This window comes from Polyodon spathula, chromosome 2, assembly GCF_017654505.1.
Source record: "Polyodon spathula isolate WHYD16114869_AA chromosome 2, ASM1765450v1, whole genome shotgun sequence".
In the NCBI taxonomy this organism is placed as follows: Eukaryota; Metazoa; Chordata; class Actinopteri; order Acipenseriformes; family Polyodontidae; genus Polyodon; species Polyodon spathula.
Window position 1 is genome coordinate 14,338,295 of NC_054535.1, and position 20,274 is coordinate 14,358,568.

Here is a 20,274-nt window from a genome sequence, read left to right on the forward strand (position 1 = left end):
CCCAGGAGACTTTGGTCTAAACCCTGATGCAGCTCCTGAGCAGCCAGCTGTGGAGAGTTCCCTAGCGTCATGACCTGCTCAGTTAGGGACCTTATGGTATTCCGAGCCTGTAGCTCTGGGTTTGGCCCCTGAATGGTGGCACTGAGGGTTATTGACATGCTACAGAATGCCATGACAGCATCCATGTGTTTCCAGTGTGGGAAGATACGATGTCTGTCTCGTGGGTTCGACCCCACGACTTGTCTCACGGTAGTTATTCTGCAATTTTTGCAGGACCTTTTTGACAAGGGAAAATCCCTCCCCCGATTATTAAATGTGTCCCAGCAGTGGCGCTGGAACAATTTTTATAGCGGGGGTGCTGAAAGCCATTGACGAAAATGCAACCCCCGTATATGATGGAAGCACAGCATTCAGTTGCTATTATGTTAATTAAACAAAGCCAGCATCAACAGCTGTTTATCTATTTCAGTAAAACAAATGCTTTAACCAGTCCTTGCAACAGTATTTACAACATGCTGGCCATAAAACATTTTGAGCAAATCTAGCATGAATACAAAATATCTTTGTGTATTTCCACCAAAATCTTGGTCCAGTGCTTATATAGTTCTGTGTTGCCTAGTGAACTCAGGAGATACAACCTGCATTTTTTATTTGCAAACTTTGGTCATGTCATCAACTCTGCATCCCTCAGTCAGTTTTGTTCACGGCTGAGTGGAGGAAAAGTCCTAAGAAAAATAAAATCTGATATTCATTTTTGACACATTTTTGATAAACATTCTGTTGTACTCACTATCTTCTATGTGTTCCAACTACTAATCTTGTGAGATTGCAACAGATTTGTAAAATATCCTGCCTGTTGTGACTGTCAGCGGTGATTGGTCTATTATCACAGGGTTCCAAAGCAATGTAAAAAGAAGCAGTGCTTTGCACACACAGATCTTAAGATTCATGAGACTAGTGGCAATTTGAAGCTAGAGGGTGCTGCGGCACCCTTAGTTCCTGCACCTGTGTCCCAGGCTCAATTATTTTAGCATCAAACAAAATGTGACCCAACTCGATATTGTAGCTCAATTAAATTAATAAACTTTAGTAAATTATTCAGACATAAGGGCAATTCTAATAAATACATGCTTTTACTGAAGGCATAAATACAATTTAAATAAAATATATCTGAATGTAAACACACACATACATCAAGGTCCCATTATCTGTAACAAATATTGCAACATCTCTTCCATTATGAAAACCCATAACAATATTTCCAGCATAAGGCATCTGGTTACTACTAGGGATGCAACAATTAATGCATCGATTATTGATCATCTGTCCGTAAATTTCCAGAGCTTCGATTACATATTAGTGAATCAATGCTTCAAATTAGAACCCAGGTTGGAGTGTCCCGTTGCCAGTTAGCATTAAAACCATGAGTGTGTGAGAGCGCATTTCTTTTAGTGCTAGTAGGGTAGATTAGCTTGTTGCTAGGATACACACTTTAGGCCTGTACATTCGTGTTGGACAAGCCAACTCAAAATATGAATATTTTGAATATGAATTAATATGAATTAGGGTGCCGATTGCACCACTAGTTACTACAGTAACTTCTGCTCTGATTTAATACATGAAAAAGAGAAAAAAAAAGCCTTATATACAGCAATTTGTTATTCCAGTCCATTTCTCTGCTGCACAAAGTTGGGTACAGAATATTGACAACATATTACAGTGGTTTTAGTGGGACCAGTATACAGTATCAATTCTTGCTGTATAGGTTTGTTAATTGGTGAAAGGTACAGCTGGTAAAATTTGCAGTTATTGTTTAAAGCAAAAATGCATAAAACACTGCAATCATAAAACAGGAATAAAGCTGCCTCTATAATTTCACAAAACCCTGAAACTAACTTCCCAGGCACACCACATACACTATCTGTCAAATTAAAAAAAAAAAATAGAAGCATGAAAGTTTTTTTTTTCTTTCAATCATTTGAAACTGACACAAATCAAGAATTTGACAGCCAAAATGTGTCGATTTGATTGACATCTTACAAAAAAAAATACCAACTCACAAAGTGTCATCGTAACCAAGTGAAAAGTATATTATGTATGGCCTTGCAGACAGACATTCTTCAACAAGGTTATGCCACGCTATTTAAGTTAAGGATCTGTACTTGTGCCGAGTCAAATACAGCAGTTTGTCTGTAAACAGCAAAACACATTTATTGCAATTACTGTACATTTCATAACCTACATATGAAAAACTTTTACTGGGAAAATTAATTGAATGAATTTCTTTAACATATTTTATTATTGGAAGGCTACAGTGTTTTCAGGAGGAAAAAAGTTTTGGACCTGTGGAAGATTTGTTGCTCATTTCAACCACCTCAGTTTACTTACAACCTACTTCATCATGGTGTCCTGAACAGAAGGCTTACCATTAAAATTATTTGCTTATATAATGTATTTAACGAGCGGATGGTTGTCTATTCAGCGATCCTTAGAAAATAAGTAAGAAAGATGTCTCGCTGGGGTAAAATGAGCAACAACTTTCCCACTTCCAAAGACCACAAACAAGCAGGGGCAATCAACGCTTATTCCAGGATGCTTCACATGAAAAAATACCTCTGTGTACAAAAGTGCATATCAGCTTTAATAATGTGTAAATGCGTTTTATAATGAAGTGAAAGTAAATGTAAAGTCATTGAAATGCTTCTTTGCTTCATGTACATTTGTTTTTAAAGTAAAATCAAAATTAAATTAAATCATGTTTTACACAAGCCATGTATTAAACAATAGGGACAGTGGTTAATAAATTATATATAAAATATTTAACATTTCTGCACACACGTGGTCTTTACCAGTAACAAAGGAATTAGTGATATTGTTTAACACAGTGCTACCATTAGACCTTTTGAGATTACCAGCACTATATATTAAAAACAAAAAAAAAAACTTAAAAAAAGAAACTAAAAATAAATACATGTGCGCACACAGTGCTGTGAAGTCTATAAAAGTCTGTCTGGTTCATCATTAAAACTAAAATCACAGACTAATGACAGATGGTCTGAAGGATAGTTATAAGATGGCAGCCTATTGGGCCCAATCTGCAGTTCTGTAGGGAAGTCCAAAACAGAGTCCACGCTGAAGGCATGTTGTGAGTACCAAATGTAATCCAGCGTGTGGCAGCTTTCCCCAGACGGACGGATCTTCCATGTGGTGTAGGGGGGTTCAGACTGGCCATCCTCGCTGAGCAGCTTGTAGGCACTGTTCAGGTTGAGGCTGGAGGTCGCAAAGTCTCTATAGACATCCTCAGTGGGCTCTGCATTGAAGTCCCCACAAATCAGCAAGGGAATGCCAGTCCCCTCTGTGATGGACTGCAGATTCTGAAGGAGATCGGAGCCCTGGGAAGAGCGGAACCTCTCCCAGCCACTGCGGGCTTTGAGGTGGGTGACGGCAACACAAAACAGCCTCCCTGTCTCCTTGCACCTCAGGGTCTGAGCTATAGCCACCTGGTTGGTCTTCAGCATCATGGCTACCAGATGCATATTAGTGCTGTCCACCAGCTCAAACCTGTCCTGGTTAAAGAACAAAGCACAGCCATCTGGTCCGTTGTTGTGCTCCACGTCCAGGCAGGGCGACCAGGGCTTGGGCAAGAAGCTGGAGTGGTAGCCCATGCTGTTCAGGATAGGTTGGAAGGTGTCAAAGTAGTGATCTACCTCCTGCAGGCACAAGATATCTGGCCTGTGCATGAGAATCTCTTCAAGGATAAGGTACTTGCGCTCTGCCCAGTTCAAAGCATCCAGCGGACAATTAACAAAATTGTCTTTTCCTTCCCCAAGAGCTGGGAAAAAAGGAGAGAAACACCAAATAAAAAAAAAAATAACCACTTTACACAGTTCCTTTTGTGCTGGAAATAAATTCCCTTTATAGAACAATGTGTCATACTTATGGTAAAGCCACATGACCTTGCAAGCATGATATCTGAATCTAAAAATGATTTTTAAAGCCTGATTCGCACAGGACTAAAATCACCACATAAAGGTGGTTTTGGAATTTTTATGACATCAGTGAAATTTTGTCCTGTATTTACCTCAAAGCAACACCAGACTTTACAATACACCATAACATAATATTAAAATTGGTACGATCTGTCCTGAGATTCTATAGTTCAGTAAAATGCAACGATTGGGCATAACCAAATTGGGGACTGGGGGAAAGTACAAAACATTACTGGAGACTCTCAAATGTATGCTTTGAACGGTGCATTTAAAAAAGGTATGTATGGAAATACATATCACTCGAGATGAAATAGTTATTCTAGCCTTTGGAAAAGGTGGTACAATGAAATTTACTGTTTAGAAATCATGCACAAAAGTGCCTTCTCTGGCCACAACATCACATTTCATTTTTCTTGATGAAAACTAATCCACGTCTGGGAGGTTACTACACGTGCTCCACTTTTGACCAACTCTGAGGACCCCTGATTTTTAGTCCCATGCAAATCATGCTTAAAATACAAGGAGGCAGTAGAATGCTTTAACACAACACTGCTTTATGACCTTATTTGCTGAACTGGCAACTGCTTTAATTTAGAAACTCTGTCTAATGATACCAACAGAGAAAGAATATAAATCAACAAATGTACAAACCCAGGTTTTGTTGATCTAATTAGTGTTAAAGAGAGAGACAGAATGTGCCAAACCCTTTCGAATTCTTCCCAGGTGTACCTTGTGCGAGGATGTTCCACTGCATGACTCGAATTGGACGGTGAGGAGTGCTGGGTTTGTCGTTTCTAGGGAAGGCAAAGGCTCGCTGCACTCTGGCCGGCCGGTTGAGCAGGGCCTTCTCGCACTCCTTGAGGAGGTCATCTGGGTCGATGGGCACCACATGGACAGGCTGCTCGCTGTACTCCTCGTGCTGGGGAGCGGGACTGCTGCTTAACTTCTGGGCCACAGCGCTATACAGCCTGCTGGTGCTGCTGCCCATGGAACACACTGAGTGAACAGAACAAAGAAAATCCCATTAACAAGCAGAACAACAACATGGCACACTCTTAGAAAAAGAAAGAAGAAAAGTAATCACACAGGCAGTTTTTTTTTTTTAAATTTTTTAAATTATAGCCTTTACCGAATGTGAGAACATCAAATTACTGTGTCAAAAAAAAAAAAAAAAGTCAATAAGAAGGAAACACCATTCTTGTTATAGATTCCAGACAAGTTTGATCCAAGATCATTTTTTTTTTTTAAATCAAATTAGTCAAGATAATGATGATCAAAATTAGTTGAATGATTCCCAGGGGCAGTGGGGAAAAACAGATCAAGCAATTCTCTACAATTGATAGATGTAATACCGTGGTAGACATGATACTCTTAAATACTATTAACAATGTCAGATACCTATACACGCAAACACCACCTAAACACATATCCTCTCTCTCTCAACCTCTGACAATCTATCATTATTCAGGGCCAGGATTACTTGATATAGTTTCCACTGTGCAATGAGAGCAGGCAGCCAGTAATCCCTGCTGTCAGCTCTGACACTGAAAACTATGTGCACACAGGGTGCTAAAAACTAATCAACAAACAGGATTAAAAATGTAGAGGCTTGGTTAGAATCTATCCTTCCTGCTTTCACACCCTCTTTAGTACAGCAAGCAGTAATTTTAGCCAGTGCTGTAGCACACATTTCATTAACTTTTTTTTTTTTTAATTACAATTCTGGACTATTTGGCTATTAAACACTTTAAACTTGATATGCAGTTACAAAAACAGATGTGTACTGATTACACAAACTTAATTTATACCAATAAATAAATAAAACAAATTTGCAATAGTAGGTTATTTTGCAACATCCTTCCACCGTGCATTTTTTGGCATTGTGCTTTTTTTTTTATTTTTTTTATAACAAATTCAATATAATAAATATAAACTCACCCACAAGATCCATCTTCTGGCGTCTACCTTGTACAGTACAGTATTACAGTGCTGAATATCAACAGATTCTAAACTGACAATGAGTTCTCCTGCCAAATAATAGCAATACTGTCCAGCTCTTGTAACATGCCAGCACATGACCACTGTTGCTAAACCAGTCTGACACCCGCTAGAACGTCAGTGTTCAAGGTGGGAATGCAAAAGAAGTACGTCACAAAAATTTAAAAAGCTGTAGCAACACGGGGATGTGTAACGCTGTATGGTACAGAAACCCTGCTACTTACTCTTTAAAATGCTCAAGGCTACTTCTAACTGGTGTCTTATCTAGCCATTTATATCTATACATACACACCGGCAGTCAATTACAGATACACCTGTAAATCTTACTGAAATCCTATGAAGGAAAGGAAAACTATACATAAACCACTGGCTTATGCAAAAGTTTATTATCTATTTAAAAAGAAAATCTAAGGATGTGTTCACGCTGGGTCCGTTTAGAGGGTCTGGCCCGCACTCTGTACGATTCAGTATGTTTGGTGTGAAGTGTAAACAACAAAGTCAACTTGCAAAACAAACTGTACCGAGTCCACCTAAAGAGGTGGTCTTGGTCGGTCTGGCAAACACACAGAGTCTGGTTTGAAATTGGGATTGTCACAGTTTCAGCCTTAATTTGTTGTCCCCAGTCGGAAACGAAAATAGCATAGTAATGTATGAGGCTGTGTTAACGCCATTCAAAAATAAAACAAACCATTATATGGATTATTTGTTTAATCATTGTGATTATGTGTATACCATTCTTTAATGTGTTGACTAGATCACAAAGACAATAATGTGTTGTTATGATCTGTAATAAATTCACTGGATGTTTAGTTTTTAAACTACTAATGTGTTATTTTATATACTGTTATTTTTAACAGCTCAGAGTCGCTACAGCGTCAGTGAATTGAATAAAAAAAAATTAGTTGCAGTTTTTCACTGTGGAAATCTGTGGGAGAAACTGAAGCTCTGACAGAAATTTGGTCAGACACCAAAATCCATGTGAACGGGACAAAACTTAAATAGCAAAATAAATTCTATATAGTCTTTTCTTAAATTACTTTGTTTAATGCCGACAGTATGATAACCGTGCATAATTATGTAAACTGCATTATTCTCCTACTGTAGGGATTCAATATATGTTAATTAAATTAGCAGTGCTCTCCCAGTGCTTTCTTCCACAGCAAAATATGCAATAATCTAAAACATGCTATATTAAAAACCACAGCAATACATCAATAGCTGCCATCTTTCAATATGACTTGCAGGATATTGTAAGCATCCGGTTCACACACCACATAAAACGATCCGAGTTCACTTGAAAACTGAACACAAACAGACTCAGCCCTGAAAAAAAAACAAAAAACTAAAAAGACCCCAAAAAAACCCAAACTTTTAATTTGCATCCAAATGAATTCTGACCCTCTGCTTGCAGATAAGTGTGAATAGCAAGCACACTGACACACTGTTTCAAACTAAACGAACCAGACAGAGTCAGTTTGAAACTGACCCAATGTGAATACAGCCTTACAGTGGATACGTTTAACCTTGGTAACAAGGTGTAGAGTCCGCTCTCAGTCAGAAGGCTGCAGACAGCTTTTAGAAACTCAACTGATTGAGGCAAGAGAGCCATGTGAAAATCTGGGACAAGCCAGCAGCTGAATGGCTGGGTGATAAGCTGGTTCTTTAAACAGGGAGCCCGAAAAGGGGTAGAGGAGTGTGTGGTAAGCAAGTTACCATGGCTCAAAGAAGGAGAGCAAATATGATGATTGTGTATCCACAATTACCCTTCACAAGGAAAATGGCAAGAAAAGTCAATGTTTCGCGTAATGGAGTGCAGACCACAATCAATATGCAGAAAAGCTGGTAGCTATGCAAACAAAAGTTGTCGAGGCAGAAAGAGGAAAACAACTAAGAAGACCGATTAGGCTAAACATTTCCTAACCAGCATTCAACTTGATGCTGATTTTAATTCCACATCAAATGTCAAAATATCAAAGGAAACAGTAGAGACATCTTCGAGAAGCTGGTGTGATGGGGATAGTTGCAGCTCAAAAAACCTTTTATGAGAAGCCATCAAAAACTCCTAGAATGGTGTCACAAGATGACTTTGTGGCAAAGTAAGACCAGGAAGAGACAGACAACAATACTGTGGGTGGAAGCGTTGGTGCATGTATTTATTGAAGATAAATGGTCTGAACAAACAGAAACAAAACACTGAACCCAAAAAAAAAAAACAGTACAGTGGCCAAAACAAACAGGTATTTATAATTTAAACAAGTATCGTGCTGGTGTAAAACCAGCACGGGTAGCAATTGTTTGTCTTTTTATAAATCTTATTGTCTCGCTCTTCCTCTGAACCACCCAACCTCGACTGAGGTTTCTGCCTCTTTCACGCATCCTTGCCTGGACTCGATTGCTTGATAATCATTCAAATCGGGACCAGAAACAGACACAGTCTGCATGTGAATTACTTTGGCAGGGAAGGCAATTAACCTTTCCCTGCCAACCTTAAACACCTATGGACAGCAATACATACCTACATCCCCTTAGCAAATGGACATGAAACCATAAATGTTGGACAAAATAGCAATGGAGAAGTGTTATGAACAGATGAATCAATGTGTGAACTTTTCAGCTCAAAGAGGAAACAGTATGTGAGAAGAAAAAACAGGTGCGAGATTGTCAAAATGTTGGGTAGTGCCTACAGCAAAACATAGAGGTGGTAACGTGAAGATTTGGGGCTCTTTTACTGGTGCACAAACAGGGGATCAAGTAAAAATCGAAGGTAAATCTGTAAAGAAACAATATCACTCCATTCTTCAACGTCATGCAAGGAAGATGGCTAGTGGATGAAGGGTTTGTTTTTCAACATGATAATGATCATACACACAGCCAGACTAAACCTAAATTAATTACTTAAATCAAAAAGATCAACAGGTTTTTAAAATGATGTGCTGCCCTCCCCAGTCGCCTGACCTTATCCCTATTGGAATGTTACAGGATGAGCTTGACAGGAGAGTGAAAAAGAGTGCAATCAGTATAAATATCCGCTAGGAATGGATAAAAATAGAAGGTGATACACTGCTAAAGTTGTGTGACAGAATGCCAAGAGTATGTGCAGCTATTATTGCCAATAAGGGGGGTATTTTGATGAGAATTTTGCAGTAATATGCTGGCAGAACATATCTTCTGTTACACTTTCTTTTGAGAAGGGTTATATATTTCATACAAAACCAACAGGATATGTCCATTCTTCCTTTCTAATAGAACCTCAAAAAACATTTAAGCATGTTTTCATCTTGTATATTTAAACTATACCAAAAACACCTTAGATGGGAACACAATGCACAAAAAGTATTATTGCAGAAAATGTCTGAGATAACAGGCATTATCAGTCGATGCCCTGTTGAGCATTGTACTACAATGTCTTCCAATGTCTGGCAATTATTTTCTAAAGTAAGATGGCAAGTGAAGTAAAGAAAGTAATGTTTGGGATACTCTGGTAACACAACAAATTTGTTGTGTAAAGGAAAAAAGTACAGTACATACAGTAAGCTACGCAAGTAAATACTTTTCGTTGTATTTCAGTTGTCTATGCACTGCATAATGAATTACTGAGAAGAAAATATTTCAGTTTGTGTTTAATTAAAGAACTCTGCAATGATTTGTTTCCATGTTTCCCTTCCATTATTAAAGCACCTTAAAATATAAAAGAAACCAAAACAAAATGCATTTACTGCCATGGTCATTTAATATAGACTATTAATAAGTATTTTTTGGTGTTTATTTTTTATTTTAAGGTGCTTTATGTTAAAGTAACTAAACGCCTATAAACGTTTAAACAGGAAGTTTCACATTCGAACAGCTAGTTGAATCTACACCATTGAGAGGCATGCGTAAAATAACAGGCACAAACCGAAGTCACAAATCAGGAGAAATGATAATACATCAAGGGTAAGCGCGAAACACCAAACTACCGCAGCAGGGATGAAACTAAGTTACAGGAGTGAAAATTACTTTAATACATCGCGGGTAGATCTACGAAGTCAGGAAAACCTACAAAAGTCAAGTTACAAATGAAAAAATGAATACTACATAGAGCCCTGAGTTTGTATTAATGAGGATTCCTGTACATGTCAGTGCTGCTCCGTCATATTTGTATGTTGTAATACTTACTGGGCAACTTTCAATGGGACACCCTGTATAAACAACACTGTTACAAAGTGGATAGCTACTGACTTTTAATGGTATTTCAAATTACCACATTTATTTTAAAATATACTGTTTACAGTTAAGGAACATATAACCGTTACTCAGTAAATGTTTGGTTTTATTTAGGTATTTTAAGTTATACAAAATAAATGTAATACCCTTTTAAAGGAAACCAATAAGAACATAGTTTAATTTCAAATGCAGTAAGGGGAGTAATAAACTGACTCCATTGTGACTGAGCAGTTGGTTCAAACAATTTAACAGCAAATGCTGGAGTTTTTCTGCGTAAATAAATATAAATCAAAGAGGGACCAACAAAATGAATCCAGAAATAACAAAACAGGGTTTTTATGATTGTATGATTATTAATAACAACAACAATAACATCAGTAATAAAACAAATTCTCAAGTAAGCTGAACAGCATTTTCCTGGCATTTACAAAAGTGAAACCAGGAAACTGATAATCCTTATTTCATAACAGGAACAACAGTATCACTTTCTTTCCATGGGACAAATTTTCCATTGCTTTTCTTTTTATTGTTGTTTATACAGGACACTTCCTGTAGCATCAATCTCAGTGATGTGGTGCTGCCTTAAGATATCTTTCAGTACAGCCTCTGCACATTGTTGTCACATGCTTTCCCATGGCTAAAAACCCAGAGGAATTGACTATTAATAGTGTGACAGGAACCGGATACAGCCCTGCACCCATCTAGTGTGCTATTGGAGTCAGATGACGGATAGAAGGTCAACTACAGTGAAACATAACTCACAATAAAAAGGTATTTTTAATATGCAGGAAAAGGAGTCACTACAGCTAAATACATTTCAAATATATAAGTGTAAACTGTGTTTAGTGACCCAATAAGACTAAGACAGCAGCCTTACAACAGTGCATATTTCAGAGTTAAAAGCAGAAAAAATCCTTGGTTCTCTCAGGATCTTACTGAACTTGTTCATCAAAGGAGCAAGTGTTTGGCTATAGCTAGAAAAAGCAAAATACACTGGATTTGTATGCATTCAAAAAACTCAGAAATAAGTGTACTTCTTTAATTAAGAAATCCAAATCTGACTATTATCTTAAACTTACGACTGAAGATTTTAATAATTATAGCAAATTCTGGAAAACAATTACATTTTTACAGCAAAAAATAAAATAAATAAAAAAATCACCTGGTCTTCCTCAGCAAATAGTACCAGGTAATACTATGATTTCTGATAATTAATATGCTGAATGCCTTTAATGAGCATTTTTATAAAGCAGGTCATACTTTTGATGAACAAAGCAATGAAGCCTCTAATTCTGAATGCAATTCAGAAAGCAATAATCTATCCTCCCCATGCTCTTAGTTTTCAGTTTTGTTTTTTTCAGGTTACTGATATCTTAAAATCTCTACAAGCTATTGATTGTAGGAAGCCTCCAGGTACTGATGGCCTAGACCCGTTTTTATTAAAAACAGCTGCTGTAATTATTGCAGAATTATATTTTTAACCTTTCAATTGAGTCCAATGAACTACCTAATGTCTGGAAATCAGCTTATGTTACTCCCCTACTAAAAGCTGGAAATCCATCTGCCAATTTTGGCAACAATTTTGGAGTCTTTGGTCAGTAATCAATACACAGTCTGGTTTTAGGTCAAGCCACAGTACTGTGACTGCAGCATTGAAAGTTATGGATGACATCAAAATGGCTTTAGATAAGAAATCAACATGTATGTCTATTTATTGATCTCTTCAAGGCTTTTGATATGGTTGATCATGCAATACTCAAAAAAAATTATTGAGCGCTGGTACTGGGTTGCAAGCATCTGGACTACCTATCTAATAGATCACAGATTGTTAAACATGCAAATCTGATGTCAAATCCTGTTTTGCTAATGTTTATTCTGTATATTAATATCAGTGACAAAATTAAATATTGTAAGTACCATCTCTATACAAATGATATAATTTTATAGTCATGTAATCCCCACCCTCTAAGCCAATTGAAAATTTGCAATCTGATTTTGACTCCATTCAACAAGATTTAATTCATTTAAAGCTTCTTTTAAACTCTAGGAAGATAAAAAGCTATGGTATTCTCTGCTACAAGGACAAATACCACTGTTGAGTACGCTTTACTTACTTTAGATAACAAAGCCACTGAGCTAGTTGACAACTATATGGGTATTTGGCTGGATAACACTATGTAACACAATTTTTGTTCCTGGGTAGTAAGTGTTATTTCCTAATTGCTTATGCCTCAAAAGTATAGAAAATGTTTATTATTCCCCACAAACTTTGCTTCTGTGACCAGGACAGTGATATTTACAAGATTTAGAAGTGAGTAGTTTTTCGAGATTTACGATTATAATCTCTAAATCTTTTGTAGTCATTTTTGTATTACTTTAGTATAAATACATGTTAATTTGGATTCATATGTTGTTTTTTTCTGACTTTATGTGAACGAAAAGACACAAATTTGTCCGTTTTCCCATTGGAAATAGTGATATTTTGAAATATCACTGTCCTGGTCACAAAAGCAAAGTTTGTGGGGAATAATAGCCATTTTGTATACTTTTGAGGCATAAGCAATTAGGAAATAACACCTACTACCCAGGAACCAAAAAAAAAATAAATAAAAAAAAAATGTTACACGATGTAATAATCCAGATTTCAAGGCCCATATTGACCATCTTGCAAAAAAAAAAAAAAAATCATGATAGGTTTTCTGTATAGACTCAAATCTTGTTTTTATGTAGTTGCAAAAAAAAAAAAAAAAAAAAGGATAATTGCTTGTATATTTCTACCACAAATTGATTATGGTGACAGTGTCACCCTTAACATTAAGCAAATTAGATCCCATATATCATGCAGTCTTGAGATATATTAAGAATTCAAGTTACAGTACTTATCATTGTGTGCTATATGATTTGGTTGGCTGGACCTCTTTGGTACTGCAAAGGCTGAAGCACTGGTACATTTTTTTTATACAAACTATTCTGTGTAAGCTACCTCCATACAGTCGCCTGTAGTAACTAGTCTCAGATCACATTCATTTTTGTATTTTATGGTTCCTAAAGTGCGTACTGAGGCTGAAAGATAATTTGCTTATTTTGCTCCATGGTCTTCGAATCAATTACATTCTAAACTTAAGTTGCAATCCCAAATAACTATAGTACAACTCGAGAGTAAACTGCACGATTATCTAATTGAGAGTTGTGCTTGTTTTAAGTAGTTGATTGCACCTGTCACTAACTGATTGTCATTAACCGATCCTTAATTATTTTGAGTATGACTTGTCTGTGTTTTAAAAGTATTTTATTTTTGTATTTGGATGTTTGTATTGTAATATATTTTATTGTACTGCTGCTTCCTTTCTTGGCTAGGTCTCACTTGAGAAAGCGGTTTTAATCTCAATGTGCTTCCTAGTAAAATAAAGGTTTATTATTATTATTATTATTATTATTATTATTATTATTATTAATAATAATAATAATATAATAATAATAATAATTAATTATTATTAATAATAATAATAATAATAATAATAATAATAATAATAATAATAATATTATTATTATTATTATTATTATTAATAATAATAATAATAAAAATAATAATAATAATAATAATAATAATAATAATAATAATAATAATAATAGTCAGCACCTGAGGAAAACACATTTTCACATGCCTGATATGCATGGAAAACCTGCTTTCTAAAAGGGCTCCCCATTTTTAACAAACTAGAATCCGCTCATTTTAGCCCAGGGTACAAGCAAAACGCAATAATTAATTGTCACATTCAGTGCAATCCCATTAAAAAAGTACAGATTTTTCAAACAATATTAGGTAATGTCTCACAAGTGTTTTAAATCCAGCTGGAACAGTTATCTTCAATTAATCCGAAATAATGGTGTTAATGAAAACAGCAAACCCTTATCAAAAGCATACAGTAGGTTATGTCACATAGTTAACAGCATGCATGCTTCCTTACTTACCAGTAACAGATCACAAGATCCTACTGCCCCACTTGATGCTTATCCTCTACAGTACACTGCTTTAGAAATCTAAAATGTGCATATAACCTTGGCTGTGCTGAAGGAATCCACAGAAACAAAAAGTACAACGCAATGTTCACTGGTGTTACTGCTCAATAATGTACAAGGTCAATAGTACGACAAAGCTAAAGGCACAGCTTAGTATGCCACCTAATGGAGAGCACTGGAATAAGTTAAATATAAAAGATGAATTTGTGTGCTGAACATGGTGTCCACTTTCTGAAAACAAAAATGAAAATTACCTGAAGTAGTTGTTTCTTCAATCTATATTGATGAACATCCTTATAATTTCAAATACATTTTACTTTAAAAAACAATACGGCTAATAAAAAAGAGAACATTTTTAAATCAACCTCCCCCTTCTCCCTGTCCTAACAGACTAGTAAATACTACTGTACTAGACACTTTTGCTGATCTAAAGTATTGTATGATGGTTCTGATTTCATTGAAACATTCAGGGGTTGCCAATTTCTAAAAATCTACTTGTCCTTCTTAAATACCTGACCCCTCCCCATCACACAAAACACACACAAAAAAAACCCCCACAATATAACTTGTAGGATTTTGGTTTAATTTAACAGTGAACACAATCAATCAATTAGTGATTAACAGGGGCAGGTCTAGCCTTGTAGCTTAACTGGTTCACTAAATTCTTCATATACACAAAAGGTTCCCTGTGACCCGACCTCACCTCAACAAATTTATACCATACTTTAAGCAAATGTTTCTTTCAGTGCAGTTTAGAACACATTTGCTAGTACATTTTAAGTAACATACTAAGAGTACAACTATAATAAGCAATACTTATAGTTAATAAGTATAAGTTACTTATATTAATAGTTATTAATATTAAAATAGCTTCTGCCTGTTTTTTTCCACTCTTTCTTTCTAAGCTGAATTCAACTTCTGATGTGCAGGTGTTTTAGTTTGTTGCATCACAGACACACATTCATTGCCAACTATTACTGCTGCTTTGTGGAATTCTGATTTTCTTGACATTCTTTCAGTAACTGCTGAACCCCAGATTTATAAAGAATGTGTGTTTTTCTACCAAAATGCACACAATATTTAAGCTGGTTCCATCAAATACTGCAGACATAAAATATGTTTTATCTTTTGTTTATTTCTATGCTATATTTATTTTACTTAATAGGACTATACTTATCAAACGGATTGTTAGAGTGCTGCATGCTGATTGGTCCATCAGAGTTTCAAGCAATTACAATATCCAGCACAATGTCACAATTTGGAACTACTTAGGAACAAGAAAGGCAAATCACTGCACCAGTGCTAACCATGTATCACTGTGCCACCAAAATCAAACACCTGTCAAAATACCTGCTGTCATGGAAGATACTGGAGACATCAAGGTGTCTTGTCATATCTTCTAGTTTATATTAATTCATGCTATGAACCAGTCTGCTGTTTTACACACCACGCTGTTTTGGTATTTTATTTGGGGTAGGCCTACATACCAGTCATTTTCTGTAACTTTGGTCAGATCCAGTTGTCAGATATTCAGTTTTATTTTACTCTTTTTAGTTGGTATCAGCCGTTGTTTTGTGAAACTGACTTAATTTTTTAACTGTGGATATTTTAATATTTTGACAGTATTTGCATTACTACACGCAATGTCTTAATCACCCGACTCTCGCCTTTCTTCACTCTCCCTTCTTCATACTACCGATGGTATACAAAGCTGTACTGCACATACGTGGACTAGATCACTTGTAACAAGATCTGGACTTACAAAACTGGTTGGTACTTTTTTTAATGGGGTCATACCCAAATCATGATTATCCTGGTATATCCTGCATTTTCCTCCATTATGTATGTCCAACAAGTACAGTTTTAAAAGAAACATGTTACAGTGAATATGTATTTATTTATTTTTTTTAAAAGGTGATGACGGACATGCTTTGACCCCAAAATACACTGCTAAGGTGAAAATGACAGAGGAAGTACAAGTGTCAACAGGCTACCTAAAATTAAGGTATGTGACATGAGTGCTTTCTTTAGCCTATATGGTACCACAAATAAGTGCAACACGTTCGCTATAACTAAGGCTGTGTTTTTCATAGTTACCACGGCTTTCACAATTTCTGTGAAATGTACCCATTGCCGTGTAATGTGTAGTTCCCTCTGAAAATTCCCATTTCTGAAAGAATAGTATTTTTGATCACTTAAAAATAAACACAGAAAATGTTTGCTTTATTGACGCATTACTGTACCTGTACATTGCATTTAGGAATCTGGAGGCTGGTTTAGTTTGCCTCCGGTAAACGATTGAACACACTGCATAGAGTATCAATTTCTTTAAAAGGGGGAAAAAAAAACATTGGCTGTGTCAAAGATCAGAAAGACTGTGCTATCTAGTACAGGACTTTTTATTTTTTACATGTATTTTATGTTTGTATTTTGTTTGATAATTCACTGATGGGGAAAACAGAACAAAAAACAATGAATACAACAATTGAGCATTTACTGTTTTTCAGGTAAGCATTTAAATATTTAGCAACATGTGTTGTATAACACTTTTTTTCTGCTTTAATACATATATTTAATCATGAATTACGTATTTTCAGAATGTGAAATAAATACAGCCCTCTCTAAACAAGCACTATAGGGTACTTATTTAAAAGCCTACAACTTGCTGTGTGATCTTGGAAAATCAGTTCATCTCCTTGTGTCACAGACTCAACTATTATACAGTAGCTGCAAAACTGACAAGCAGACCTCACTGGAAACAAGTACTGTAGCTGTATTTTTCTAAAATGTTTTGCTCTGAAAGAATTGTAACTAAAATAGAAAAAAAAAAAAAAAAATTAAGTTCCAGATAAATCATCATCTATTCATGCTATTTATAGAAATTACAGAGTTATGTGAGCTCATTAAAATATCCTCCTAATTATATTAGTTACTGTAACAGCACAGTATCATTAAATTGGGATTACTATGGAAAAAAAAAAAAAAAATCTAAACTTCCCAATTATTGGTCACACAGGTTAAATATGCTACACGTGACTACAAAACTAGATAGCTTTTTGAAATATTTCAGTTTTTTGGTGCAGTGATCCATGCGGAGGCTAAAAACATATACAGTTTTAACACACCCTAAGAATAATCCCTGGGTTATTTTAGCTGTGCATAGTAATTGTGTAAAATCACACTCTTATAACAAGCTTTCATAAAGATGTGTAACTGCTTGGTCTCACATAACTGCATTCTAATAATGACCTGATCAGCGTTACAGGACAACACCTATACTCAGTACATGTACTGTAGAGTAATGTCATTTTGCCAAAAAAAAAAAAAAAGTAGACCTAATTTCTGCTTTCAATAATATGGAATATGTACAGTACAGTAGGAAACACTGCAATAACACAAACAGGTTAAACACATTACTATAACATATGTCAGAATTTCAAGGTCTTTATACAAGTGATATTTAGGCACACACACTTAACTTTACAAAATAAAACTGAGAACACAAGTATTCCCAATGTTTACAAAAATATAGTTATTTAATCTGTTGAAGACATATAAAGAATAGAACGAGATATATGTTGCAAAGTGCATGCAGGGATTTAAACATGTATTGGCTAATATGTGTTACTTAATGAACTCACTTTACTTCATAAAGCCGAATGAAACTTGCTGAATAATGTTACGTTAACATTATCAATTACATACCGCTTTGTAGTTTTCAATATTCTTAATGAAAAACTGACAACTGAAAAATCCAACATGAAATACTTTACTACTATTATGGCTGTGGACTTGCGATATCGTTTTTCGTTTATTTACATTACATGTCAAATAAAATATCTAAATTACGTTCATTTATTTTGTATTATGTCTCAATTCTAAAATGCTAGGTGATGCCAAACTTTATGCCATAAATGTTTCATAGGCACCAGGGGCGCTGGAACTAGAGGTTCTGGCTTTCCATGACAGGGGTTATAGTTTTGTTCAATGGCTTTCAGCAACCCCACCTTTATTGTTCCAGCGCCTCCCATAGGCACCACCCATCAGAGCAAGTTACTGGAATGACCGCAGAGTTAACAGTGAGAAGCTTCTTCTGGCTCTAAAAAAATAATGTACATGCAAAGTCAGTAGTATAGAAAGGCATTACTTTGCATTGGCATTATCTGGTGTTGCGTATATCACACAACATCAAAATATATTTTGCTCATGCATCAAGTAAAAGGGTTGAGGGATGACAAGAACTCAAAATATTACTCATATTTGTTTTGGCAAGGTAGGTTTCCTTACAGGAAAATGTTTTATTTTTTCTTTCTTCTCGCTAGTAGTATCTTGCCTTTGCTTAACACTTGTTCAGAGTATAAAACTAATTCCCTTCCCCTGAATGATACAAAAAACCCATTTCCAGTTGTGCCTTAAAATTGTACTGGTTCCTTGGCGTATAGAAGTGTTAACAACAGTATGTAAACTTTAATTTTAATGCTAAGACATTTACTGAGATGGTAAACCAATTTATTACACCAATGTATTTACACCAAAAGTATCTGCATACAATGCTGTATTGCGCGAATAAAAATTAAAAATTCAAATGCTGCTGACTCACCTGTTCTTGACACAGGCAAAAGTGGTCCTGTGGCTGTGGCTGTAGTCACCGTTTTGCCGGTGGTTAGACTGTCCGTACAAACGGTATGGCAAAACAAAGGTGCCGGGGCAGAAATCTTTTTGAACTCAGCCACTTTTCTGACAGGAGACCTCAACGAAGAGGAACGAAGTCCCGGGATAACTGTCTGTAGCGGGGTCGAGCACAGCCGGACTGGACTTTGATACATAACGCGCTCTTGTTGAACTGCAAAAAAAAAAAAAAAAAAAAAAAAAAAGTATCCCGTAATATATATTGTTACACTGTGTATATTAGGCGGATATTTATTTAAACACTACGAATACTGTATATACCAGTAAATACATCCACGTATCTATAATATAATACTAGTATTAAGGACAATAAGTTTACAACCACATTAAAAGGTTGCTCCTTGTTCTCTTCCTCGCCCTGAATTATTCAGTATATTCTTTTAATGGCATGTGTCACCAGTGTTGCCAGGTCTCACGAGAAAAGCCCAACCCATCTCAGAGGGAGGGGAGTGGGGGCGTTCATACAAATTCCATATTTTTTTTGTAATGACGTGCATATACAGTGACACCAGTCAATCACCAAAACCACTCCTACAACCATTTTAACTACTGAAGCACGTCACCTATTACAATCAAATCCGCGACTCTCAATAAAAACAAGCCCAGTTCCGCTTATTGTCAACTGTGTGTGTTACCCGGCGAAAGTGTTACATAAGGTTAGGGCTGACAGTTTGAAGCCACCATGTTTTCCGGAGGGGTTGTAGCTGTAAAAGTTGGCTGCATTTTGTCATTGTGGCATCATTACTCTAAACTGATAACAGATGTAAAGTAAACTCGAGTGTTAACTTATATTACTTGTGGGTTATGTTAACAGGGGCAATTTAAATCTAAACAACGTTGCTTTTTCAAAAGGGTTTACACACTTTTTTTTTTTTTTTTTTTAAATGAATGGCCACGTTAGAGTATTTTGGAAACTGGGCAAAGTTAAATCATACAGGTCCTGAATATCAAAGCTTTACAGACTGTCGGGGGGAGCTTTCTGGGGGTGTTTTAACTTTCTGACTTTTTTGTGTCCAGAACAAAAAAAAAATGGCCAGAAGGATGAGAAAAGTTGAAAAACCCCAATTCAGACACTCTGAAGAATGTTATGCAAATTAAGTTGCTACCTAATTAACATCCCACCCACTCAAAAATCAAAAACGTTCATGTGGTCAGATTGCGTATTTTCCTGTTTCAAAGTCCAAATGGAGATTTAAACCCATTTGAAACAGGCTCCGTGCTATAATAATAATAATAATAATAATAATAATAATAATAATAATAATAATAATAATAATAATAATAATAAAGGTCTGCTGCGGGCGGTGTCACTAAAGGTGATTGCGCCCAATGTGCTGCAAGGGATTGCAGCGATTTTAGAGGCTGGACGTGACAA

At 35.9% G+C, this 20,274-nt stretch overlaps 1 protein-coding gene across 5 annotated transcripts; it reads right to left on the reverse strand.

Annotated features, from left to right (window-relative positions):
- Positions 1 to 720: 720 nt before the first annotated feature.
- LOC121330605 (nocturnin-like) lies at positions 721 to 19,591 on the reverse strand. Of its 5 annotated transcripts, none has more exons than XM_041277259.1 (4): positions 18,811 to 18,895; positions 18,218 to 18,309; positions 4,719 to 4,985; positions 721 to 3,832 (listed from the first exon to the last, which is right to left on the reverse strand). In XM_041277259.1, the coding sequence occupies exons 2-4, from the start codon at positions 18,252 to 18,254 to the stop codon at positions 2,997 to 2,999; spliced, it is 1,140 nt and encodes a 379-aa protein (XP_041133193.1). In that variant the 5' UTR covers positions 18,255 to 18,309; positions 18,811 to 18,895; the 3' UTR covers positions 721 to 2,996. The 5 variants fall into 5 exon arrangements, with proteins under 5 accessions (XP_041133193.1, XP_041133185.1, XP_041133177.1 ...); XM_041277251.1 differs by lacking the exon at positions 18,218 to 18,309 and adding an exon at positions 19,225 to 19,591 and having other exon boundaries at positions 722 to 3,832; positions 18,811 to 19,053; XM_041277243.1 differs by lacking the exon at positions 18,218 to 18,309 and having other exon boundaries at positions 722 to 3,832; positions 18,811 to 19,591.
- Between the last annotated feature and the right edge of the window lie 683 nt (positions 19,592 to 20,274).

Coding starts and splice junctions, on each gene's coding strand:
- LOC121330605 (XM_041277251.1), bottom strand. CDS start 19,036: ATGTATCAAAGTCCAGTCCGGCTGTGCTCGACCCCGCTACAGACAGTT. Junction 4,986..18,810: donor TTTGCCTGTGTCAAGAACAG/GTGAGTCAGCAG, acceptor CTGTTCACTCAG/TGTGTTCCATGGGCAGCAGC. Junction 3,833..4,718: donor GTGGAACATCCTCGCACAAG/GTACACCTGGGA, acceptor CTTTTTTCCCAG/CTCTTGGGGAAGGAAAAGAC.